Source organism: Lepidochelys kempii, chromosome 1 (genome assembly GCF_965140285.1).
Source record: "Lepidochelys kempii isolate rLepKem1 chromosome 1, rLepKem1.hap1, whole genome shotgun sequence".
Taxonomy (NCBI): Eukaryota; Metazoa; Chordata; order Testudines; family Cheloniidae; genus Lepidochelys; species Lepidochelys kempii.
In genome coordinates, this window is record NC_136380.1 from 9839471 (window position 1) to 9865271 (window position 25801).

The window sequence follows — 25801 nt, forward strand, 5'->3', positions numbered from 1 at the left end:
CTGCACACGGCACTCCAGCAGGTAGTTGGGCATGGGGAGCGAGTCTCAGGACTGGGACGTTGTCCTCGCTGCATGGTCCTGTCCCTTCATATCACTCCAGGGCCCTGTGTGGGGCTGGTTGACTAGGGCCAAATTTGGAAGCATATTGAGAGCTTAGTCCCCTGGAAGCCTGGGGAACCAGATTCAGGGGCTGTGAGCAAGGGCGGCCAGTGAGTCCCAGTCAGTGTAACCCCCCACCCCACTGCAGGAGAGATTCGTGCCCTCTCACTGGGACATGGGGAGCCGAGGGGCCCAGCGAGGAGAATTCCCCACCACGGAGGGCCACAGTTTAGGGGTGTGCCGGGGAGGCCTTTCCAGAGCACATGCCGCTCCAGAGATTCTGGGGCCACAGCCCCCAGGCCGCCCTGGGGAAGTTGCTCTCAGTTACAGCAGCCCCTGAGGCTGCTCTAATTTATGCCAGGTGCTGCTCCAGCTCTCGGCTGGCCCAGAATCCAGGTGGCACAAAGGCGGCTAACGCCAGCTTTCCCCTCCCGCTGTTTGTGCACCCCCCCCAAGAGTTGCAGCTCCCCGGTGTGTCTGCATCCGGCTCCTCGTGCCGTTCATGGCTGGGTAGCTGTGTTGACGCACGAGGGCTCACGGCTTCTCTCCTCTCTTCTCCCTCCCTTGCTGCTGCCACGACTCAGTCCTTCGTCCACCCCCGAGCGGACGAGCTGCTGAGCCACGACTTCGAGCGGATCGGGCGGCTGCAGTACAAGGGCGGCCTGAACCTGGAGCGGGCCAAGGAGGGCTGGTTCGCCCTCACCCAGTCCACCCTCTACGCCTTCTTCGAGGACAGTGACAAGGAGGAGGCGCTGCACCTGAAGAAGCTGCAGGAGCTCTGTATGCACCGCACCCCTTCCTGCTTCCATGCTGTCCCTCCTCCCAGGCCCCTTGTCTTGCTTCTCCATAGAGAGCGGTCAAGTCCCTGGGCCTGACAGGTGTCATCCCCACCCACCCCATGGCTTGCTCCGTCCTTTCCCCTCGCCACCTTAAAACCCAGTACCGTGAGTCCGACAGGCCACTGGCGTTCGTACAGAACAATCCAGTTAGACAGCACCTCTGAGCCTGGAGGATCTCGGAGCACGTTATGGGCCAGGATCACTCCCTCAGTGCTGAAATGCAGCCGGCTCTGGGGAGGAACATGCCAACTGTTTTCTGCTAGTAAGGCTCCACAATTACATTCCTAAGTGGAGCAGTGAGGGAGAGTACTCCTCTGCTAGATCTAAAGGCAGGAAGGCGGTTGTCCAGGACGGAGGGGTTAATACCCCTTCTGCAAAAGGTGCCCCAAAATCTTTCAGCTGCATATCTCCCATGGCACAATGTTCCCCAACCCAAATCTGGGGCTTGGTTCAGTGCCAACTCAGGGAGGCTAGTGCCACCTGGAGAGAAGTCTGTTAATGGCACCTCTCTCAGGGCCCTAGCTCCCCGCAGCACCGCTGCTGGGCCTCTGTTGGCAGCTGGTGCTTTGGATGGCAGGTCTTTCACCGACAGAACCGAGCTTCTACTGCCGTCCAGCCGGAGGATGGGGAAGGTGAGCTTCCTGCACTGGTGTGATCTCACCACATCTCCACTTTTCTTTTCACAGCCATCCAAGGGGACAGTCTGGTTCTGGTGGAGAGAAGAAGGTAAAAAGCCTGTTTCCACTTCGTGTAGTGCAGGGCAGAACCCAGGGAGAGATCCTTCGGGATCGTTAGATCCTGCAGGGTCTTAAAAGTGGCGGGGTTTGAATAGAAAGCCAAAAGGGACTAAAAATAGCCAGCAGGACCAGAGGTGGATGGGTAATGAGATGGGGACTTCCCTAGGTCCCTTGGGCAAATCAGGCCATCTTAGCAGGAAGCAACTTCCCCCCGCTATATGCCCCATGACTCGTGTGAAACATCTGGTTGGCCTCCGTCCGCTTCTGTGGGGGCAGGTGTTCACCTCGGCATGGCCACGTCTGACACCGAGGCCCTGCCCTGCTTCACGCTGCCAGCGGAGGGTGCAGAGGTTGCTGTCTCTCCTGGGAGATGGGCAGGTCCAGGCTGAGATGCGTCGCGGTGGGCAGGGGTGTGGGGGTGGGTAGCGTGAAGACGTGGCTGCCCAGGGCTGTTCACCCAGTACCTTCCACCCGCGTGGAATTCATTTTAGAGGGCAGCCTAGATGCGTCAGCTGACGGACTCTCCAGCAAAGCTTACTCCCGGTTGTTGTTTCCCAGCTAAGAGGCCGTGGGGCCGTGTTTGTCTCCCCAGGACGCTGTACATCCAAGGGGAGAGGAAGCTGGATTTCTTGGGCTGGGTGGCTGCCATCCAGAAGGCTGCGGGGAGCTCCGGTGACACGTTGTCTGAACAGCAGCTCACGGAGTTGGACATCCCCGTCATCGTAGACAGATGCATCGATTACATCACGCAGTGCGGTATGTCCACACCCAGGAGTTCCCTGTCTGTGGGCATGCAGCAGGCCCTCTCCCCCTCGCTTGTGTGCTGGGGGCACCCCTGCTTCCAGAGGCAAACCCCTAGCCCAAGAGATGGTTTGGTGCTGGATTGGCTATTGGCCAGCACCGTTACCCATCACCTCCCTAACCCAGCCCTTCCATGCTGGTGAAGGCTGAGGGTTTTCGCCTTCCTCTGCAGTGTGGGGCATGGGTCACTTGCAGGGTTAAACTAGTGTAAATGGTGGATTCTCTGTAACTCAAAGTCTTTAAACCATCATTTGAGGTTGTCCGTGACTCACCCAGAGGTTCGGGGTCTATTCCAGGAGTGGGTGGGTGAGGTTCTGTGGCCTGCGATGTGCAGGAGGTCAGACTAGATGATCATCATGGTCCCTTGTGGCCTTAATGTCTATGAGTCTGAGTCTATAATGGAACCGTAGTGACAATTCAGTGGTGCAAACTATTGCACATCCAGCCCCAGGAGGAGAAGGGAAGTGCAGGCGGGTATATGACCACCTGTCTTCTCTCCTTGACCTACTGTCGGATTCATCCATTGCATTAGCATGCTACCTTCACCCGGCCTGGTGAGGGGGTAGGAAGGCTACTTCTGTGGCTGGTCAAGGTTGGAGTAGTGGCTTCAGTGAGCTTGCAGGCCTTGCAGAGCTCCGCTTGGCTTCTTATGTCAGGCCAGTGGGAGGGTGGGTGGGCTGTGACTCCCTGTGGGACATGCTACACCAGAGCTCGTTGTTCTTCACATGAGGCTCTTTGCATCGCTGACCTCGAGTGACCTCTCCTGCTCCAGGGCTGACCTCGGAGGGGATCTACAGGAAGAGCGGCCAGAACTCCAAGACCACCAGCCTGCTGGAGATGCTCCGGAAGGACGCGCGCAGGGTCCGGCTCAAGGAAGGGGAGCACCAGGTGGACGACGTCTCCAACACGCTGAAAAGGTTCTTCCGAGACCTCGGGGATGGGCTCTTCACCAAAGAGTTCTGCCAGGACTGGCTGAAGGCAGCAGGTAGGGGGTGCTGCTGTCCTCTCCTGGCAGAGCCTTGAATGCAGATGTAACGACAGGAGCTGAGGCTGGGTGACCCAGGGGTCCCTTCTGGCCTTACAGTCCATAAATCTATGAGTCTGACACAAGGGGGCAGTGTGGCAGGGAGAGCATTGGTAGCTGGCTGCCCTGCCATGGGAGGATAATGGGGAGTCCAGGTCATTAATAGGCCCTGCTTTAGAGAGGAACATGTGTCCCGAGAGGGAAGACTAATCTGGGGTGGGGTTAGATCAAGAGATTGGAAGTCAGGGCTGCTGGTTCCAATCCCAGCGCTGCCACATGCCTGCTGGGTGACCTTGGCCAAGTGACTGTCCCGCCCTGTGCCTCAGTTTCCCCATCTGTGAAATGGGAGTTATACTATTTACTTCTCCCACACTGGAGTGTGTGAAACTTAACTGCTGTTTGTAAAACGCTTTGAGCTCCACGCGGGAAGGTGCCAGAGAAGGACAAATCCCTGTCCCAAACTCTCACTCCTCCGGGACTCTGGCGCCATCACTGGGCTGCCCACCACGTCCTCTTAGAGTGTCACGGGGACAGAACTCCTAGCCTCCTGCTCCTAGAGCTCAGCTAATCTCCGTGAGCTGTAAGCTGTCCGAGCCTGCGATGCGCAGTCCAGCAGTTCCGATGTGATCCAGTAAAGGGCAGTGTGACGTGTACACACCAGCCGGCTCCCTACGGGATTCATATTAGGACTGATTATTGCAGGATTAGGCATTTCTGCTACAGGTGAATTAGCCCCGTCCCTGGAGCTTAGTGATCTCAGGTCGGTAGCGGACGTCTCAGCCAGCCCCTCTGCCTGTCTCGCTCCAGCACTGCACGGCAGGATGCCACAGCCTGCTCCCTGAGCTCTAGTCTGAGAGTGCCTGAGAACAACACTTCTTTCCTGGCTCTGGCTGGCCAGCTGGGTTAGACCCACAGCTGAGCCGCGGCGGGCTAGCGCCACCTGCTGGCTCCTCCACCGCACCGTCAGGCTGGGAAACAGCATCTGGGCTGCAGATGTTTTGTTCGGAGAACTATGGGCGGGTTGAGGCCTCTGGATGCGGGAGTTAGAAGTGGCTAGGCGCAGACAGGGCCCTGAACCACAGGAAGCGAGATCTGGAGCCTGCCCTGACTGAGTGAGGAACGGGGCACAGGAACCGGGTCCCTCTGCCGTGGGAAGATCCAAGTCTGCCTGTGGGGCAGGGCTGAGGGGAGATGGGGGAGCAGGGCTGGCCCGAGACGCAGGCGGGTCCCAGATCCCCAGCCTCGCTGGGGTGGGGTGTGTTTCTCCTCTTGATGGGTCCGCGGCAGGTCAGAGGGACGAGGTGATGCTTTGGCTTGTCCAGCACAGCAGAAAGGACGCCGGGCCGTTCACCCTTTACACCTGGAGCTGCCAAGCAGCACCAGCACCTGGGATGGGTGAATCCGGCCGCCAACCGGCTGAGATCTGAGCGGGGAGCTCAGCCATGTCGTTCCCTTCCCACGCCCCTGCCTGCCGGGGCCGTCCTCCACCCACGCCTATGAACAGGTCATTGGCGGAGGCAGGGCCGTCAGGTTTGCACAGTGAAGCTGGCCAGAGGCTAGAAGAAAATCACGAGACCTAAATCCCTCCAGGACCCAGGAAGGCTGGGTGGCTCCCAGAGAGTCTCCCCGCAGTGTCTCCACCACGTGGCCCCTGGTCGTCCCCTGGGAGCCCGGTGCTTCTTCCCAAGTGGGGCCACCCCCTCTGCCCAAGTCCACCCCCGCAGGCAGCAATCCTCTGTGTGCCGCACCGCCTCCTCCCTGCAGGGGATGGGGCAGGTGAGGGGCGGTCTGGGAAACAGATGGACGGGGGTTAGGTAAGCAGAGGAGGGTCCAGTGAGAGTCCAGCTCCGTTTGTACCATGGACAACCCCCGGCAGGGAAGCCTAGTGGCCAATCTGGCAGCATTTGGCTGGTAGCCTCCTCCCCCAAGCCCACCTGCTCTGCCGCCGAGCGGCTCTGCTCACCCTGTGCTCCGCTTCCTTCCCTGCCAGCGATTGAAGATGAGGAGGAGAAGATCAGCCAGTACCGCCGGCTCCTGAGCATCCTCCCCGTGGTGAACAGAGCCACAGTCAAAGCGCTGATCAACCACCTGTACCGGTAAGTGGGGCACGGCACGGCCAAGCCCAGCTGCACAGCTCCACTCTGGGCCTGGCCAAGGCCAGTGCTCTCCAGCGGGTGCCGGAGCTGTGTGCCCCGTCCTGCCAGCTGAGCATGCAAGGCCTGGGTCCACCCAGCCGGAGCGTCACTCACCAGGGCTCCCTGCTAAGGAAAGAGGCGCTGGGTTTACCTGCTGGTTTGTGATGCAGCGAGATAAGGGCCGTTCTCTCTCTAACAGGCTGTGGAGGGGAAGGGGCTAAAGCCAGGGATTCAGGAGACCTGGGCTTAATCCCCTGCTCTGCCACCAACGTCCTGTGTGACCCCAAGCATGTTAGTAGTGAACTTCCGCACAGGGGGGTTGTGAGACCCTCATATAAAGGAGGCTCCAGAAGTGCACCGTGTTGTTAGGATGAAGGCCAGACTCAGGATCAGCAGAGCAGTGTTTGTCTTTCCGAGAGTTCCTGGGACAGGTTCTTCTGCCTCCTCTTCAAAGAGCCAGGCACCTTTAATGGCTAATGGGTCCCACCGGCCATGTCTATGTAGCTTTTTGTTTTATTGAATGGTAATTATACTACAGTGGGTTCTGCTCTGGCAGCTACAGTCTCACGTTCAGCAACGTTATCTCTGTTCTCGATCTAGAGCCCATAGGAACCCATGAAACCATAGGCAAGTGACACAGACAATCACAAGAACATTGATCTTTTAGCAGTTTTATTAAAGTTACCAACAAAGTTATACATGTCACAGTGTTTACACTTACTAAAAATAAGTAACTACAGACAAAAAGAAAAGGAGGACTTGTGGCACCTTAGAGACTAACAAACTCCAGACATGCTCACATTCTCCTCGATGGGGTTAGAGTCTGTTGGCCCTCTCATGGACTGATTATCAAGGCGGGCATGGTTCCTGGGCGGGGAGGTTTAGATTGGATATGGGGGAGGTTTAGATTGGATATTAGGAAAAACTTTTTCACTAAGAGGGTGGTGAAACACTGGAATGCGTTACCTAGGGAGGTGGTAGAATCTCCTTCCTTAGAGGTTTTTAAGGTCAGGCTTGACAAAGCCCTGGCTGGGATGATTTAACTGGGAATTAGTCCTGCTTCGAGCAGGGGGTTGGACTAGATGACCTTCTGGGGTCCCTTCCAACCCTGATATTCTATGATTCTATGATTCCTGCTGGAGGTTTTCCATGGGGAAGCTCAATTTCCCTGCTCTGGGCACCCTCTTTTATACTGTGACTCCGTCCATAGCTACACTCTGCGCATGTACCTGGAAGTGCCAACCCTCTCTTTCTACTGGTCTGTGTCCCCCAGAAACACCAGGGACCCCTATAGGCTGGGCAGGTTCTCGTTAACATTGACGTACCGCCTTTATTGTGTGGTTAAGACACATGTTGGAGACCATATTTGCTGTTACAGCATTTTATCATTTAAATTTAATCTTCCGGCTAAACTTTCACAATATTACCAGCGAGTACCTCTTTTCCCATCCTGTTTCGGCTTATTTCTCCGTCATTGACTCACGTCAGCATTTCTTGTCTCTTGCAGGCCTCAGCTGACAGGTTTTTGCGTTTCGGTTTGTCTGACTAATGTCTAGTACATGGTTCCTCTAAATACTGATCACTCTTATACTTCTTTAATCCTACAAATGAACTCTAATTAACATACAATGAATATATATGATCTAAGATGTTGATTAATCATAACATCACACAATACATGGATAATAAACTAAAACCATTGGCTACGTCTGTCTGGATCTGTCAGGCAGGACAGCTCCTTCCCTTAGACAAGCTGGGGAGCGAGGAACTTCTTTCTACCCGCTCCAAACCCCATCCCTTGTGAGCAGCAGCTGGCTCCTTTGACCCGACAGCGTCCCTGAGCCGTTCACCCAACGGCTGGGGGTTTGCCTCAGGTCAGAGGTGGAGCAAGGTGTTTGTGGCTGAGAGGGTCCCCACCACTAGAGAGCCGAGCCTGGGCCCAGACCTTATAAGGTATTTAGGTGCCTGGCTCCCACTGAGATCAGTACCTAGTAGGATCTGGGCCTAGAGCACTACACACAGCAACCCATGGAGTGTCCCCCCAGAAATGGAAACCCTGACTGTCATGAGAGGACGATTGGGGCAGGGCGGGGACAAGGTACAAGGAGATGGGAGCATTACTCCTCTTTCGCTCTGTGCCAGGCAGAGGGAGGCAGCTGGAGCTCCGGGAGGAGCTGTCCTTAATGTGCTGGCTTTCCGCAGGGTCCAGTACTTCTCCGACATGAATCAGATGAACACACACAACCTGGCTATCGTCTTCGGGCCGACGCTCTTCCAGACGGACGGGAAGGACTACAAGGCGGGGCGCGTGGTGGAGGATCTCATCAGCCACTACGTGGTCATATTTAGCGTACGTAGCATTCAGAAGGCCTGCTCTACTACCTTGGGCAAGCTACTTCCCCTCCCCGTGCCTCAGTTTCCCCATCTTACAGATGATACTAACCTCCTTTGTGAAGTGCTTTGAGATCCATGGACGTTAAGAGCTCGGCATGATTACTGTTATTATGGCACCTTCGCACCCATTGTTTTACCCTGGGGGCTTCCTCCACGAGGATGATTTTTCCTTTGTCATCTTTCTGATCTCCAGCCTCTCTTTCCACCCGCCGCTCAGCACCTGGCTCTGGGCATACAATGCACTAGCCACCAGATCCTATAAAGCACCCTCTGCAGATAAAGCCCGGCCATTGGGAGAAGGGTGACTTTGGATAGGACTGGCTGGATTTGGGGGATCCATGAGGGGAGGATGGCTGTGTCTGAGCCATGCTGGAGAAGTCCAGTTTGCTTGGAGGCAAGTGGAGGGAGGGATCGCGTCTCACAGATCCAGGAGAGACACTGACGACACAGTGGGTCCGGCTGCACTGCAGTCAGGAGGTGTGAATGCAGCACATACAGACGTACCTGAGCTGGCATGAGTAACAATAGCAGCGAAGCCGTGATGGCATGGGCTAGCCACTCCACATCGGAGTGGGTGGGGAGAAGCACGGGAAGGCCTATTAGGAGTTCAACGCCATTTGGTGGAGGCTCTTGAGTGCCTTTCCTTGGTCGGTGGAGCTGGGCAGGTGGGTGACTCCAGACCAGCACAGCTCAGTGATGGGCAGGGGGCCAGGAACTGATGGGGGAGGTCTGTGTCCCCCCCAGAGCTGGGCCCCGCCTGAAGTTGTCCATCTGGCATTTCTGCTGCTGGGCTGTGGAGGGTTCGATGGCTCTGGCCTTCTCTCCCCGGCAGGTGGACAAACAAGAGATGAGGAAACAGCAGGACGAGATCACGGCCATCATCAAGATGCGGATAGCCGGCTCGTCTAGTGGAACCCAGGTAGCCGGCCCGTCCGCCCGCTGGTGAAGGAGGGGCAGATCTCACCTGCACACACTCGCTCCGGTCTCTGCGGAGATCCTCTGGGAAACTAAGATCTCAGGAACTCCGAAGGGGCCAGGCAGACACAGTTAGTCTCCTCCAGCAGCTAACCCGGGAGGGTCGCTCTCCGCTTTCATGGTCTGATTGTAGAGGCTGCTTCCCGTTCTGACACAGCCGGTTTCACGGCACTGTGTGCGCTGCGGCTGCCCGTTCATGTTCCCAAGAGCAAATCCCCTTTTTCTATCGCCCCCAGAATCCTAGGCGGTAGAAGGGGGCAGCTTGTTAGGTCCCAGCTAGCATACTCCACTCCCCTGTTGCCCTTTGGAAGAAACGTTTTCAGCTATTTCCCCCTCCCATTCAGCAGCCCCTGGGTCTGTCCTCAGCATCCCCGGATAGACCACCGCTGTGCCGCCACAAAGCCAGCTGGAAACGCTCCTTTTTCCTGCTGGTGGCTTCTCACGGCGCCGGTCGCTGCTGCTGCTGACCAGCGGGGGGTGCTCAGGCAGGCGCCGTCTATTCTGGTGGGACCACGGCGAAACTCATTGCTGTGCTGAATTGCTTGGTGGGAAACGGGGTCAGCTGCCTGCTGAGCAGTGGCCTGGTTAAATCACATGACCCGCCGATCACGTGACCTTCCTTTTGCCCACCTGTGGAGTTAAGTGTGTCACAGGTAGGGCTTGGGACCCTTCTCCCCTTAAAGGGCCAGCCACCCTGTGCTGGCGGGTTATTCAGTGAATAACATAGGGCATTGAGGGGGATCTCTGCACCCAGATTAACTCTGGGGTGTGGCAGGCCAGGCCGGGAAGGGATTCACACTCACCAGTGTCAGTGCCCCGCAGTAAACGGGAACCTGCTGGTAAAAGCCCCTTTCTTGTTTCCTTCCAGCAAGCCGGGGACTTCATCTGCACGGTGTATCTGGAGGAGAAGAAGACGGAAGCAGAGCAGCACATCAAGGTGAGGCAAGGGCAGGGGCGGTGGGAAGGGAAGAGGCCCTGGCTGTGCACCCCGAGGAAGGGGAAGCCGGGTGGTGGCACACGATGCTCCCTTCACTCTGATCCAAAGGGCTGGGGCTTCACAGTGCCGCTCGCCATCGCTCCAGACAGCCAGCACGAGATGGGGCAGCCGATTGCATCCTGACTGCCCTCTGAGCCCCAGCGCTGGGCTTGCCCTGGCAGGCGGGTGCGTGGGGCTTCCACCTCTACCCCCGGGCGCATGTGACTTTTGGCACGGGGGATGAGGGGAGTCTTAAGCCGGAGGAGCCTGCTAGGGAAGCTGGGCACATGCCAGTGTGGGGAAGTACAGATAGGATTTCCAATCTGGTCTCTTCGACAGCAGAGCTAGAGCCTTCCTCTGGCTGCCCTGACAGAAGGCGCAGCCCTGGCAAACCACTTCTGAGGGCTGCCCGCTAGCCAGAGGATGAACGCAAAGGTCCGTGGCTCCTGGTCAGAAGGGCTGGTACCCCACTGGATGCTCGGGCCTGCACTGAGGGGCGGGGGGATCTGGAGACATCACCTGCCATGACGCAGACATGAGAGAGGCTTCTTTCTTCCTCGCCTCAGATCCCAGCCACCATGACGGCAGAAGAGCTGACCTTCGAGATCTTGGACCGGAGGAAAATTGTTATGAAGGAGAAGGAGTACTGGAGCTGCTTCGAAGTGAATGAGAGGGAGGAAGCAGGTCGGTGTCTGGGCGGGAGAGAGGCTTATTCCCAGAATGGTAACCAGCCAGGTGTAGAGTGGGCGGGGCAGTGGGTCCGAGAGCTGGATGGACAGCCTGCCACGGCCCCGGCGAGCAGACTAGAGCAGGGCGTCGGGAGAGTCTTGGCTCTGACCTTGTGACCTCGCAAGTCACTTAGATCGAACATAAAGGCAAGCACAAAGCACTTAGTTTAGGAAGGAAAAATCAAATGCATCACTACAAAGCGGGGAATAACTTGGCCAGGCGGCCGTACTGCTGAGAAGGACCTGGGGATCAGAGTAGATCACAAATTGAACGTGAGTCAACCATGTGGTGCAGTGGTGAAAAAGGGTAATGTCATTCCAGGGTGTATTAACAGGGGTGTTGTACATAAGACGTGGAAGGTCAATGTCCTGCTCGACTCGGCACTGGTGAGGCCTCAGCTGGAGAACTGTGTCCAGTTCTGGGGGCCGCACTTTAGGATGGATATGGACAAATTGGAAAGAGCCCAGAGGAGAGCAACAAAAATGATCAAAGGTTGAGAAAACCTGAGCTGTGAGGAAAGGTTAAAAACGTGGGCGTGTTTAGCATTGAGAAAAGAAGACCGAGGGGGGACCTGACAAGTCTTCAAATACATGAAGGGCTGTTCTAAAGAGAACAGGGATCAGTTGTTCTCCATGCCCTCTGAAGGTAATACAGAAGCAATGGGCTTGAGCGACAGCCAGGGAGATTTAGGTCAGATAGTAGGAAAACCTTTCTCACTCTCAGGGGCATTAAGCTCTATAGTAGGGAGGTTGTGGAACTTTTAAGGGACGTTGTGGAATCCCCATCACCGGTGGGTTTTAAGAACAGGCTGGACAAACGCCTGTCAGGGCCGGTTTAGGTTGACTTGGTCCTGCCTCAGTGCAGGCGGCTGGACTAAATGACCTTGAGGTCTCTTCCCGCCCTCCATTTCTGTGATTTCCAGAGCAGCCACTGAGTTTAGATGGGTTGGTTTCTAGGTGCCCATCCTCACATTTGGGGCTTGAATTTGCAGAGGTGCTGAGCGCCCACATGGACTTCAGTCGGGCTCTGTGTGCTCGGCCTTTCTGAAAACCAGGTGCTGAGGGCCAGATCTTTAAAGGTGCCTCTCAACATTTTGAAGCCCCTCGATACCTTTGACTATCTGGCCCTAGGTGTCCAGCTGGACTCCCCAGCTTTGTGGCACCCAAAATCACTAGCCACTTTGAAGTTAGGCCTTTCCCTCGCTATGCCCTCGGTTTCCTTTAAACAGGGAGGGTTATATCGACTCACCTTTGGAAAGTGCTTTGAGATCCGTGGATGAAAAGCCCCACGTTAATACTAAGTAGTTGGCTGAATCCTGCAAAGAGCTGAGCACCTGGGAAGTCAGTGGAATGGGTGGGTGCTCTGCAGCTACTCAGGACTGCTCTGGATTTTGCCCGGCCATGCTGTGAAAATCCCAGTGGCAGTAAAGGCCTTACACGAGCTCATTGCCAGCAGCCGACAAACGATCAACAGCAGTGTTTCCCAACCTCCAGATGGCTGAGCTGCCTTCAGGAAGGGGAAACCACCTGCACCCATTAGACTGGGCCATGTGTCATTAAAGTCCGATCCGTCTGCAGTAACACCTCCCCTTTGCCTTCCCACGGCGCATGGGGAGAGCTCACCTCACACTGTGGCCAGTGCTGACATACGCTGTTTTTTCTCCTTTAAAGGCTCAGTCTTGCTTCCAGTGAAGTCACTGGCAACACAATCAGTGAGTTCAGCAGGGGCAGGATCGGGGCCATGATGGGGAACTAGCTTGTACAGATTTGAAGGCCAGAAGGGATCATTATGATCATCTAGCCTTCTTTGGGCATGTCTTCACTAGAGCCAAGTTGGGCTCTAACTCGGGGTTTGACCCTGACCCCCTCCTGTCTACACACACAGCCGTCTCACCTGAGCTTAGTGGTGCTTTCAGCCCAGGCTAGTGGGTGCGCCTTGGGGTATAGGTTAAAACCCAGCTGAGTCTTTCACTTGGGCTGGTAACCTACCCACTTTACAGAGGACACAGACTAAATCACTGCAGTGCTGATAGTCCTCCAACGCCTTCCCACAATTCCCCCTATGTGCCCAGGACAGACAAGTCCTCCCACAATTCTCTGGGAGAGAACCATAGTGTGGCTCAGCATCTGCGGCACGAAGAAGCTGGGATCATTCCCCCTGGAGACACACCAGGGAAGACAGAATAACATGGGTGAGGCTTTGCAGAGGGGCTTCTCACTCCCGGGCAAGGCTGACCCAGGTGCCCATCCCGAGTGAGCTCTGCGGCAAAGACAAACCTTTGCTGACGCCCAGCTCTGATCCGTGGCCTTTCATCCGTTGATCTCCAAGCTCCTGACAAAAACGGGAGTATCATTAAACCTGTTCCCCTCTGAGGGCAACAGCACCCAGAAGCTGCACTGGCTATGGTCTGCAAGTACCTCTTTTCTCCTCATCTGCCTTCCCCGTCCCCTCTCCAAGTGGCAGCACAGTGCCAAGCAGCTCTGTCAGAAAGCTGGGCTCTCCACAACAGAACAGGAGAACTCATTAGGAAGGTGAATGCTGACTGTCCTGTTCAAAAAGCTGTTTGTTAATTGATCAGGCTAGTTAATTCACCCTGCACTATGCTTACTATTGATTTCCCATCAGTAGTATAATGGTGTGGCCTACTCCTTAGTATTTTCTGGTCCGCTGGCTATATTTTTTTCTGTGGCTGATATGTGATTCTGTCAGATCGCACAAGCTAAGCAGTGCGTGTATGGGAGACCTGTAACAAACAATTCAGCGCTGCCTGATGTGGTACGGATGCGTTTCCTCTGAATCTGCATTGAAGCAGTTACCCAGCGTTGTTCTAGGGGGTGCTATGCTGATGATGAGCCATAAAGCTGAGGGACTGAGCTCTGCGGTCATTAAAAGCCCCCGGGCGCTCTTTGCCAGAGAAGATGCGTGATGCCTTGGTGATATCGTTCACTTCCTCTCCTAAGCAGCTGGGTAGTGTTGCTATAGGCTGTCGAACAGCCACCCACATTCCACCCCAGAGGTGGCTGCATTCTGGTGGTGGGGGAAGAGATGCTTGGGTATAGTCTGTAAAGCACTTGAAGAGGCTCTCTACATGTAAAATGATAATCCTCCCCCAAGCGGCGGTTAGTAGGCTCGGAAAGAGTTGAGTTAAAACACGCAGCTTTGGTCACCGTCAGCAGTGTCGCAGGGGAGGGGGTAAGCCGGATGGGGGCATTAATACACCTGTTCCTCCTCCCCCGTGCAGAGCGGCCTTTGCACTACTCTGAGAAAGTCCTGCCTATCTTGCACGACCTGGGGACGGACAGCTTCCTGGTGGTGAAGAAGCAGCTGTCCATGGAGAATATGCTCATCTATCTAGGTAGGTGACTGCAGGGGTATGTCGGAGATGTACCTCAGTGTATAAAGGATCCGGGCCGCTCAGGGTTCTTGCACTCCCTTGTCTTCATTGTCCAAAAGAGAGCGCGAGAGAGCTGGCTGGTGCAGTGTTCATCAGGGTAGCCCTCGATATCCTCCAGACATGGAGCCCTGGAATTGCGGGAGTAGAATCCTGCACCCAGATGGTCCTCAAAGAAAGAGGAGACTCCTTTGCAGAGAGCCTGGGACACAAGGGAGCAGGGTTAGAAACCCTCAAAGGGAGGCCTGCAGAGCCCCAGAGAGAGTGTGTGTGTGTCCGTCCCTGCCTTTCCTTGAGGCCACCGCTCCCAGTGGAAACCGTCATTTGCCAATTACGGGACCAGTGGGGCTGGTTCTGGGATCCCTCGTCTCGCCCTATGGCCCTGTGCGTTGTCTGCCAGCTAGAGGCGGGATGGGAATTACCCTCCGGCTGGTGCTGCATGGGCTGCAGCCCGTGTCCCTCTGCAGCCGTGTGTTTAACCCCTCACGCTCCGGCTCTAACAGCTCTGTGCCCTCCCCCCTTTTGCTCTCCCCAGCCAGCAGGGTGGGCGACAGCAAGCACGGCATGATGAAGTTCCGGGAGGAGAGGAACCTTCTGGGGCTCGGGCTGAGCACGGGCTTCCACGACCGATACTTCATCCTGAACCACAGCTGCCTGAGGCTCTACAAGGAAGTGCGGGTGAGCTCCCTGGGCTGCCACAATCCTCTCCCACCTCCCGTCCCAGCACACCATCCTTTCCCATGCCTCCTGGCCTGCAGCACCCCTGCTGACCGAAGCCGACCTGAGCGAGCATCCTGTTTTCTGGCTCCACTTCCCCTCTGGCATTGACTCTTTGCCTCTCCTTACCAGTAGCTGTAAGATCTCGCTGGGGGGGGTGGGGGGGCTCTTCCTCGGGGCGACGCTGTGGTCAGTAGCACTTGACTGCAGGCATTTCAGCTGGTTTCGTTTCCAGTGTTCGCAGGCGAGGTATTTCCAGAAGTGACAGGGATGTATCAATGCCTGTGTGCAAGACAATGGTGAGACCTCATCTGGAATCCCACCTGCAGTTCTCGTCACCCATGGTCAAGAGAGAGGAATTTAAAGGGGAACAGGTGCAGAGAAGAGCTGTGAGGATGATCGCGGGGTGGAGGGCCTGTCTTAGGGGAGGCGACTGGAAGGGCTTGCCTGATTTAGCCTAAGTGCAGGCTGAGCGGGGATTGGATTGCTCTATAAATACACCAGGGAGGGAGAAGAGCTTTTGAAATTAAAGGATAATGTTGGCACAGGAACAAATGGGGATGAACTGGGCTTGAGTAAATGTAGTCTGGAAGTGAGAAGACAGTTTCTGACCATCCGAGGAGGGAGGTTTTGGAACAGCCGCCCAGCAGGAGCAGTGGGGCCAACAACCCAGCTGGTTTTAAGATGGAGCTTGTTAAATTTATGACAGAGTTGCCTGTGATAGCCGGGACAGGACTCAGTGACCCAGGAGGTCCTTACCAGTCCTATGTTCCTATGCAGCAAACTGCCTAGTCTGTGTGTGCACCACTTCCCTCTGCTGGATGGAATCAGAGCTGCTTCACTGTGTGTCATGGGTCCTCTACAGCTAGCAGCTAATGGGGAGTCTCCTTTGGCTCAAGCGGAAAGGGCCAGTGTTGTCAGATTCATTATAACACATTGGAGCCTTATTTACTTCTCATTCTCAAGTCCCATTTATTGCAGCAGAGATCACACCCTTTGTGGCCAAGTGCCCAAGTCCCTGTGCCCCACTGCACAGATCCTTGCAGCTTCCGGGCCCTGCTCCCTGGGAAGTGAGATGCAGATCCCCATTGGCTTTACAAGCCTCCTGTTTTGTGGCAGAGCTGGGGTAGAATAGGGGGTTACCCAGAGGGTGGCACTTGCCCCCCTCCAAAACACACACACCTCTCCCCAGTCTGTGGGTGATCCTCTGTGTCTGGTTTAACCCCGATCCTTTATTAAACAGACCTTGAAGCAGCGGATGCCTGCCATGGAAAACGTGAGTAGAGAAGTGTGTTGTGTTACAGCTGAGCGGGATGATCTGTGAGCTTTGATTTGCTCTCTTGCCTTACAAGGTTGCCCTGGGTCAAACCCAAATCCAGCTGCTAAACACATTCAAGGGTGTGTTTGTGTGGGACACATGAGCACATGGTTTTCCTTATCCGAAAAAAATGTATTCACACCATCACCAAGGGAAATCATGGGAAAAAATACAGCAGTATTGTGTAACAATGATACAAAACAATAGATCTTCCTGTGGAATACCACAGTGGTTTTTTAGGGGCTGATCCAGCCCACACTGAGTTCAGTGGTCTTTTGTAAGCGATGGAAATGTCTTGACTGCTGTGTGTGGACACACCCACACCCGTGCACATCCCTCCACCCTGAGAGCTGTGTTCCCAAAGACACCTGACATGCACTGTAACTAGCGGCTGTAATGAGAGAGGTCAGGCGTGTGTTGCCATGGCGAGGGAAGTTACACCAGCAACCTTAGGGAACGGGCAAAGACAGTGGGCTCCGTGAAAATCCCAGAAGCAACAGCACTTGTGAAAGCAGGGTGTCTTATTGCCAAAATAAAATCATGCCTAAGCTTCCAAGGATCAGAGGCAAAGTCAGGGCTCTGATGCTGGTCCAGGCATCTACCCTGGGGCAGGCTTTGGCCTGACCCTGTTACCAATGGCCCTTTCCCAAGTTTGCCGAAAGTCCCCTGTATCTCTGTTACCACAGTATCTGAGCACCTCGCAACACCCCTGGGAGGCAGGGCAGGGCTGTTACCCTCCTTGTACAGGGGGGAAACTGAGGCACGGAGGCTAAATGACTTGCCCAAGGTCACACAGGAAGTTTGTGTATTGAACCCTGTCTCCCAAGTCCCAGGTCAGGGCCCTAACACTGCACCATCCTTCCTTTCTTCCTGGGTGAGGGGTGATGTGGAATATTGAAAGAGGAGGCTTTGACCAGATTGTCACCAGCCGGTGATCTAGGGGGTACAACCTCCAGTGAAGCTGCTGCCACTGTGGGCACAATTTTGGACCCCTCATATGTGCAGGGGTGGTTGAAATATTAAAGTGCCTGTTCCCCTCAAGAATTCTTGAGCTTTCTGGGCCTGAAAACGCTTTTGTAATCCACCCCCAGCGCTCATTTGGCCATCAGGAAAAAGGCATTGTTCCCAAGGTTAACGAGGGAGGTCTAATAGTCCCTCTGAGGAGCTCATCGGGCTGCAGTGCCCTTCTGTGGTAGCAGACGTTCCCAGGCAGGAGGGCGTGAAAGGATGATGAATGGGAGTTAGACAGTTTTTCACCGCTTGCCTGTCCCGGGGCGGGAGGCCCTGAGGGACCATGGATAACTGTAGAACCATAGAAACGATGGGTGAAACAAGTCTACTAGTAGGTCATTCAGCGCATCTCCTGTCTAGCGCAGGAATGTTCCCTCCCAATGTGTCCTTCGGGGCTTTGTCCAGTCCCGTGTCAATGTCGTGTTTGATGGGGCTTCCCCCCCTCTTCCCTTGGGGGAGCTATTCTGCAGTCGAGCAGACTTTACCAATGAGCGGGGGGGTTCTGGCATTCAGAGGACGGTTCTGTCCCATCACTCCTACTTACACACACACACATCAGCCCAAGCAATTCCTCTCCCTTGATTGGACGCTCGCAGGCACTGCTGCCTGATGGTTCAATGCTGATCTTTCCTGCGTGTAATCAGCATTGCCAACTCCACACCATGACCCAGGGGCGCTTTTGTAAGTGGCTCAGTGTGAGATCGATGGTTTTGTAATTACAATTCGCCTTTTCTGTGTGTGCAACGTGCCTGAGACTTGACTGTGTAAACTGCTCCCTTTGAGTCTTGTACATATGAATATAATCAGCCATATTCATATGGGGCCTAAGCAGGAGCAGCCTGGAGACTGAATTGTGCCCCAGCGTAACTCAGAACCAGCCCTAGTAAATAGGAACCATGGGCCCAAGCTGCCAAGTGCTGGATGGTTTGAGAGCCCAAAGATCAGGTCTGGGAGTTTGGTTTGGGCCATTAGAAGGAGGGGGCCAGTGACAAAATTCAGATCCGAACCCAACCTTCCCCGGAGTGCGAGGTGGAACAAAGCAGATGTCGGGTGTATATGCATGCCACACAGGTAGCATACGTTGTATCGCTGAACTCCTGTGGCTCGCGGCATGAGCTGACATGAAAGTGGCTCTTTCGTAGGTAACACACCTGTAACATACAATTCCACACCTGGAACGCGGCCCCGCCTTCTGCATAGGCAGGTCTGGAATTTCGGTTTGAGCCATTCCAGGCCAGGATGTCTAGGTCTCGATCCAGGCTTGTTGGTGGGTGTTTGTGGAATGAACCAGGGCCAGATGTACAGGAGGGCTGGCCTGGTGGTGAAGGCAGTAACTCCATTAGCATGGAGCGAGGAGCAGGCGAGTGGGGCCGGCTGGCAGAGGGAGGCTGAGTTTGTGAATTGCGTTTGGATTTTGGGGTGTGGCTGGGGCCGTTCTCCAGCAGCCAGGGTCATGTCTCTCTGTTCCACCCATGCCTCTCACCCCTGCTCCTTCCTCTCAAAGGGGCCCTGACGCCGCCTGGAAAACCCACATTGTGCGGCTCTAACCTGCGTCCTCCGCCCAGCTGTCCTTCAGCCCGCGTCCTTAGAGATGTTCACATGGAAGCGGGATCTTTGTGGAGTACGGCTCCATCTGCCGCCATGGCCTCGCTGGCTGTTGGCCGTCTCGGTCTGTAAGGCTAGTTGGGATGTCACAGACAGGTTGCGGGGAGCAGGCGCAGCTGGGCCCGTTCTGTTTGTATGCACACAGCCCCAGCATTAAATACAGGTCTGTGTCTGTGCTCGTGGGATCCCAGCTCCTAACTGCACTGGGATACCAGCCCCAATCCCAGCTCCATGGGGCCCCGGCAGAGCAGGAGTGCACATACGATGGCTTGGGGGGGCAGTGTGAACAAGACCCTAATGCGGGTCAGGCCTCCCCCCCAACCAGCAGTAGGGTTTGCACATGCACATCTGAGGACAGGATTTGCCTCAGCAAGGTCTGTGAGTGGCAGAGCTCCAACCCTACTCTCCGCTCAAGACACACACCGCACGCTCCCATTCCTTCCTGGCATTCACCTTTACACTTCAGAACCACAAAACATAAGGAGCTGCCTCCTGTTCTTTTCCGAGCAAGACCTTCTATGTCACCCCCTCCTCCTCCTCTTTACTTAATCCTTTGAAACCCTGAGGCTGGAACTGATAGGACCCACCTGGTCTGGTTGCTGGGTGAGTCAGGAGAACAGCACTGCACCATCTGCTTGCCCTAGGTGCTCTATTGCAGGCTGGTCTCTAAGAAGGCGTTATATTCATGTCTGTCTGTCCCAGAAGGGTGTTTCTGTTGTTGAGGGAAGAAAACCCTTCATCTTTTTGTGTGTTGCTTTGGCATCATTCAGAGTTCTGCTCACTGGAGCTGAACTCACCAGAATGGACTGTCCCCAGCAATCAGAACTGGAAGGCTGATCCAGATTGTATGCGTCTGCACCATGGCAGTGGGTTCACTGTCGATGTTGGGTTGTTTCTCTCTCTGACTCCCTCTTGTCCTTCTGTCTCCCCAGAGCCACAGACCGGAGAAAGAGTGGCCAGTCAAGAATCTGAAAGTTTACCTGGGAATTAAGAAGAAATTGCGCCCTCCGTCCTGGTGAGCAATGGATTGGAGTCTGAACAGCGGCACTTCTCGTGGGTCCTGGGCTCAGTCAGCCCTGCCAGCAGGAAGCCATGGGGCCACCATGGCAACGCAATCAACAAGGTCTAGTAGATAGAGCAGAGGGATGGGGAGCTGGGAGCTCTGGATTCAACTCCCGGATCTGCCAGCAAAGAGCTGGGGGACCTCAGGGGAGTCACTTCTCCACTCTTTGCCTCAGTGTCCCCATTTGTGAAATAGGGGTGATGGTACAGCTGAGTGTGAGATTGCAAGGCTTCCTTCATTCATGCTCTGCGCACTGTACTTGGCGCAGTGAGGATCCTGCATGGGGCCTCTCGGCACGACCTCAGTACAGTAATAAACAGTTGGAATGGAGTGCCGCTATCGGATCTTCCATCAGGATCCATTCCAGTTATTTATTACTGTACTGCAGTCGTGCCTAGGAGCCCCGGTGAGGATCCAGGGTCCATGGCAGTTCCTGATAAGCAGCTGCTGACTTTTATGGAGGTGACAGTCATCCTAGGCCAATAGCACTGCCCCCATTTCACAGAAGGGGAAACTGAGGCACAAAGACGGAACGTGGAATTGCCCAAGGTCGTGCTGTGGCAGAACCGGGAGAGCTGAGTCCCAGCCCCCAACGCAGTCCACTCGGTCTCTACTGACCCACATCACTGTCATGCTAAAGCCAAGCTGCAGCGCGAGGAGCCATCAGCTGCCTGCACAACAGTGCTGTGGTTTCCCTGCTGTGAACCCAGTGTTAGCTGCTGCACCTTGCCCATGGAGCAGAGCTGTGTGCCGGGAGGTGGCCAGCAGAGGTGCGTAAAACCCCGTGGAGGCGCCTTTGCCCCGGGCTGCACAAGACTCAGCTGTCTCGCTGTTGTGTGTTAAGCTCTGAGGTTTGCTGCTCTCTGCTGTTCCTGCGGGCGGATGAAAGCCGGGAACAAAGCCTGGGTGCTTTGTCAGTGCTGCAGGTGTCAGCAAAGGAGCCGCACACCGTCCCAATCGCTGGGGCTTCTCCTGTTCTCTGGCTTCTTGCCACCAGATGTCAGAGCAGCCTAGCGAGCCACAGTCCTCTTCCTCCCGAGCCTCAGGCTGTGTCTGGGGCACACAGGGCTCCTCTCCATCCCTCCCCTGGCATCCCCAGAGCCCCAGCCTGCCAAGGGATTAGCACTTCTAGGGAGGAAGAGTGCTGGCCTGCCCCTTCAACGCCTTCTGCCCTGATTCCATGCCAGCCTAACGGTCCCTGTGCCCCGCTCTGAGTGGAGAGGGCTGAGCATGGGGTTGCTGGGAGATGCGGGCCTTCGCTCGCCCAAAGCTCGAAACTCGCCCCCTCAGGCAAGGGGAAGGAGTCACTGACTGCCAGCCACAAGTAAATACTGGGGACCACAAATGAAAAAACCGGGGCAGGAGTGAAGGTTAAAGTTTAAAATCTGAGATCCAAAAGGGGGAAACCAAGCCGAGAACCCCCGACAGCGCCCTCCACTCTGCAAAGGAGTCAGTGGGCACCGTCCAGAGGCACTCTGCCCTGGGGCATGGTCAGAGACGGCACCATAAATAGGAACCCCTGGTCGCAGAGGAACCCCCCCACTCCCACGTCCAGCTTCCTCCTGCTGGGATGGACGACAGCCATCTTGGCCAGTGCCAGGAGGAGGTTGACAAGGAGGCCAGGGGTAGGGTGTGCCTGGATCAGAAAGTGGGGGAAAAGTGCAGCCGGAGCCTCAGTAAGAGGTTCTGGAGCAGCTGCAGCCTGACTCCCCCGATGTAGACGTGCGCCAGGGTCTTCCTCTCACTGCAAGAGGAGCAGGTATAGGGGAGTTCATGATCCAGGCCAGGTGCACGCACATGCTGATAGCTCGGCGGAGCTGCCAGCCAATAGCCCCGCTGGGCTGTGGAACCAGAGTGGGGAACAGGCTCCCCCACCTGGGTTTTTCGCCCTCCACGGGCAGCAGCAGAGCCTGGCACTTGGTGCCAGGAGGGCATGAAGCACGAGCAGGCACAGATGTTTCCTCGGTGCGGTTTGGAGACAGATCCAGTCAGCCTATTCAGGCAGAGTGTCGAAGATGGGACGGCCTCTGAGTTACTACAGAGAATTCTTTCCCCAGGCGTCTGGGGTCTGGCTGGTGGGTCTTGCCCACATGCTAACTGATCGCCATAGTTGGGATCAGGAAGGAATTCCCCCTGGCCCCATCAGACTGGCAGAGAGCCTGGTGGGGTTTCGCCTTCCTCGGCAGCCTGGGGCACGGGTCACTTGCAGGGTTAAACTAGTGTAAATGGTGGAGTCTCTGGAACTCGAAGGCTTTAAACCATGATTTGAGGTTGTCAGTGACTCAGCCAGAGGTTCAGGGTCTATTCCAGGAGGGGGTGGGCGAGGTTCGGTGGCCTGCAAAGTGCAGGCGGTCAGACTAGATGATCATGATGGTTCCTTCTGCCCTTAAAGTTTAGGAGTCGGGTAGGCTTGCCGGGCGGTGGTGCGGTGACAAGTTGGAGAGAGCAGCGTTACACTCCAGGTTGGAATCTGGCTAAGGCACCCCTGCTCTCCCTTCCAAGTACTGATCTGGCTGGCAGGTCTGCAGGAGGTCTGCAGGTGCAGACGTTCTTCCAGATTTTTATTCCATAGGGTGGAAAGGGAAAACACAGGAGCTGTGAAATAGACCACGCTGGGGCTGTCTGCCAGGGCTGGGGAACGCAAAGCACCAGGAGGGGAATGCCCCAAGCACAGCATGGCAATGTGTCACTGTGCTATTCCAGAGTGCTTTATTCAGCACATCACACTGGGGTTAGACGTCACAGGTCAGGCAGGCCTGCTGCGGGGGGCTCAGCCCCAAGACTGGGTCTGATTTGGGAGCAATTTGGTTGGGTAAGAGGAGGCAGGGAGTGGGCTGGAGACTGGAGGGGCCAGGGCTGTGGTTCACATCCAGCTAGCCCCATTGTTTAGATTCTGGCACGGCTAGGCTCTTGCCTTGTGGGGGTGGGGTTTGGATTGGACCTGCCTTATTAAAAATGGGCCCGATCCTGAGAGATGCTGAGAGCCCAGTATTGTTAATGCCTAAAGATCCTGGTTTTCAAGCTGGCACAAAGGCCAAATCAGATTCGTTACTCAATCCGATCCGATCTGTCAGATTCAAACAGATCAGATTCATGAGCCAGAATCAGTCTGTCCCTGCTGCAAACAAACCCATACTTGAAAGGAAACCTGAGTGCAGCCTCCCAGGGATACATGCCACTGATACATAAGCAGGGAGCACTGCAGGGTCATGGCTCTCTCTAGAGACAGTCCTGCCTCCTGCTCCCGTGGGTGGCCGGTGCCACGTGGAGGGCCATGGAGCTGGCATCTTTGCCAGAGCACCACTCATGCCCAGTAGGTCGTGATGTTGATTTGGACATCGCTGTCTCACTGGCTGTGCCTGGGGGCAACTTGTGGGTTGGACACTGGCGTAAAACTGGGAAGAATCAGGGCTAATGTCTTTTGTTTTACCGGGCTACCCTGCTGTGTAACGTTGCATTGTGCTGTTAAATATCCCCCACCCCAGATGTGGCTGCATTTAATCAGCAGGCAAACTTGGGGATCCGCTGGGTTCAAATGCACCACAAAACCATGAGAGAGGATGGTTTTATGGCACGTGGCAGCTTTCCGACCTTTGCAGAGAGTTCCTCTCATTGCCGGAGGATGCCAGCAATAGACTCAAGTGCCACCTGGCCTCTCCAAAAGCAAAGATCATGGAGGAAAGTGCCTGGCGGTGGTGACAAATCACAACAGTTTGCCACCGTAATGCAGAGAGGCTTGTGGTTGCTGGGATACCAGGTGTGCTCTGTTGGAAAACTTACTAACCTAACGGGTGGGGAGCCGTTTGGGAGAGGAAAGCTTGGAATTCAGCGTTCTGTTCTCTTCTCTCCCTGGCAGCTGGGGATTCACGGTGTTCTATGAAAATGAGAAGCATGAAAAGCAACAGTGGTAAGGAGCAGTGGCGGGCCGGGGCCCGGGGGGTTTGGCTGGAGGAGAGCTGTTTGTTAAGCTTAGCCAGGCCCAGACCCCGATCCGCTGGCGTTCAGGCAGACAGGGAGCGAGGTGGAGCTCCATTCAGAAACAGAACCATGCTCGCGCACCAAAGGGGTTCCGGGACTTCCCCGCTGCAGGAGACTTGGGGAGGAGGAGTTGTTTCTGCACAGAAATGTCCCTGGCCAGGATCTGTCTGCATGGCCTTGTACAGTTATTATTGAAACAAATTCATTGCCGTGCCAGACTGTAGCTACTTAAAACCCCCATCTGTGGGCCCCCGTCACTTGAGCTAAATGAGAATCTCTATGGATAGGGGTCTATGACATACAGACCAGCAATGCTGAGTCCATCCCAGAGAGAGGAGGGGGCTCTCTCTCACCCCCTTCCCCAGCATTTTATTTAAAGGAGCCACTGTCCATTTCTTCAACCATCTGTCCCTCTAGACCAGTGGTTCTCAAACTTTTGTGCTGGTGACCCCTTTCACACAGCAAGCCTCTGAGTGCGACCCCCCCCCCTTATAAATTAAAAACACTTTTTGTGTATTTAACACCATTATAAATGCTGGAGGCAAAGTGAGGTTTGGGGTGCAGGCTGACAGCTCGCAACCCTCCAATGTAATAACCTCGTGACCCCCCGAGGGGTCCCAACCCCCAGTTTGAGAACCCCTGACCTAGATTCCCTCCCTCTGGCTCTGCCAGCCTAGCTGCTGTCTCTGTCTAATTATCTAGAGCTCAGAAGCAGCTTTCATCATCCGACGCTCCAGATGTTCTCTGATCACGAATGATGATGTCAGGAATAGATCATTCGACACACAGCTGTATTTCTTAATCACGGCGATACCCATGTACGCCCACAGCCTGGCAGCCAGGACCCCATCCTGAGAGATGCTGAAAGCCCAGTAACGTTGGGGCCTGATTTTGAATACCTAAAGATCCTGGTTTTCAACCTGGCACAAAGGCCAAATCAGATTCGTGACTCAAACCAATCTGATCCGTCAGATTCAAACAAATCAGATTCATGAGCCGGAATCAATCTCTCCCAGCTGCAAACAAACCCATGCTTGAAAGGAAACCTGAGTGCAGCCTCCCGGGGGAACATGCCACTGATACATAAGCAGGGAGCACTGCAGGGTCACGGCTCTCTCTAGAGACGGCCCTGCCTCTGGCTACACCAGCAGATCCAACCCCACTGGTCGCAAGTGCCAGGGCTGGACCCAGGGCAGCCAGCAGCCCCTGTGCCCTGTGCTGGGCAGGAGCCATCCGGCTGTGGCCTGGAATAACAGCCACTGAGGCAGCTCTGATTGTGAGCAAGTGAGCCGGCCTGTAGGGCCGGTCGTGTTTCACATCTGCTGTGGGATTTCTGCCGCAGGTGGCTTGCATTCCCTACACTGGACGCAGGCAGGCCGGGGAGGGGGCTCGTCTCGCTGCTCACGTCACCTCCGGCCGGACTCGCCCACCCTGACTGCCCCTTTGATCTCCTTCCCAGGTACCTGTGCTGCGATACCCAGATGGAGCTGCGCGAGTGGTTCGCAACCTTCCTCCACGTACAGGTACCACCTGAGCAGCGGGCGGCCCCTCAGCATGCATTGCCATCCTTCAGGGCGGGGGGAGAGGGGATGGGGGCAGAGAGGGGCCTTTCCGCATGGCTCGGATACACCCCCTGCCACATGGGGGGCCTGGCGTGGGGGTCTGCCGGCCTGACAAGACAGTCACATTTCACAGCCCCCACAGCCAGGTCACCATCTCCCCCAGCCAGCCCAAGAGGAAGGATGGTCTGATGGCTAGAAGACTAGCTTGAGGTGTGGAAGAGCAGAGTTCGATTCCTACCCCACCACCAAGATCCTGGGTGACCCTGGGCAACTCACAGCCTTTCCAGGGCTCTGTTCCCCCATCTGTACAATGAGGACAGAGGGTTGGGAGAGAATAAACACAGTAACGATAGTGATGGGGGCCAGATAAGTATGGCAGGTAGGTAGCTGAGCAGGTGTGTCGGAGAGGGGCAGCATCGGTCATTGATCTGCTGACCGGCTGGCTCA

At 55.5% G+C, this 25801-nt stretch overlaps 1 protein-coding gene across 13 annotated transcripts in view; it reads left to right on the forward strand.

Annotated features, from left to right (window-relative positions):
- The window catches only part of ARAP1 (ArfGAP with RhoGAP domain, ankyrin repeat and PH domain 1), a 226271-nt gene that overhangs the window by 193306 nt on the left and 7164 nt on the right, over positions 1 to 25801 (forward strand). For 11 of the 13 annotated variants that reach the window (XR_012157524.2, XR_012157517.2, XR_012157522.2 and 8 more), the window contains 15 exons: positions 684 to 879; positions 1625 to 1664; positions 2268 to 2431; positions 3249 to 3461; positions 5491 to 5596; positions 7838 to 7985; positions 8862 to 8948; positions 9873 to 9941; positions 10547 to 10664; positions 13951 to 14064; positions 14636 to 14778; positions 16061 to 16093; positions 19684 to 19766; positions 23671 to 23721; positions 25252 to 25315. Coding sequence is in view for 3 of the 13 variants with exons in the window: in XM_073333741.2 (XP_073189842.1) it covers positions 684 to 879; positions 1625 to 1664; positions 2268 to 2431; positions 3249 to 3461; positions 5491 to 5596; positions 7838 to 7985; positions 8862 to 8948; positions 9873 to 9941; positions 10547 to 10664; positions 13951 to 14064; positions 14636 to 14778; positions 16061 to 16093; positions 19684 to 19766; positions 23671 to 23721; positions 25252 to 25315 (1629 nt within the window). In the remaining 10 variants the exon portion in view is untranslated. The remainder of the gene's footprint in view (positions 1 to 683; positions 880 to 1624; positions 1665 to 2267; positions 2432 to 3248; positions 3462 to 5490; positions 5597 to 7837; positions 7986 to 8861; positions 8949 to 9872; positions 9942 to 10546; positions 10665 to 13950; positions 14065 to 14635; positions 14779 to 16060; positions 16094 to 19683; positions 19767 to 23670; positions 23722 to 25251; positions 25316 to 25801) is intronic. The other 2 variants (XR_012157526.2, XM_073333749.2) reach the window with 1 other exon arrangement.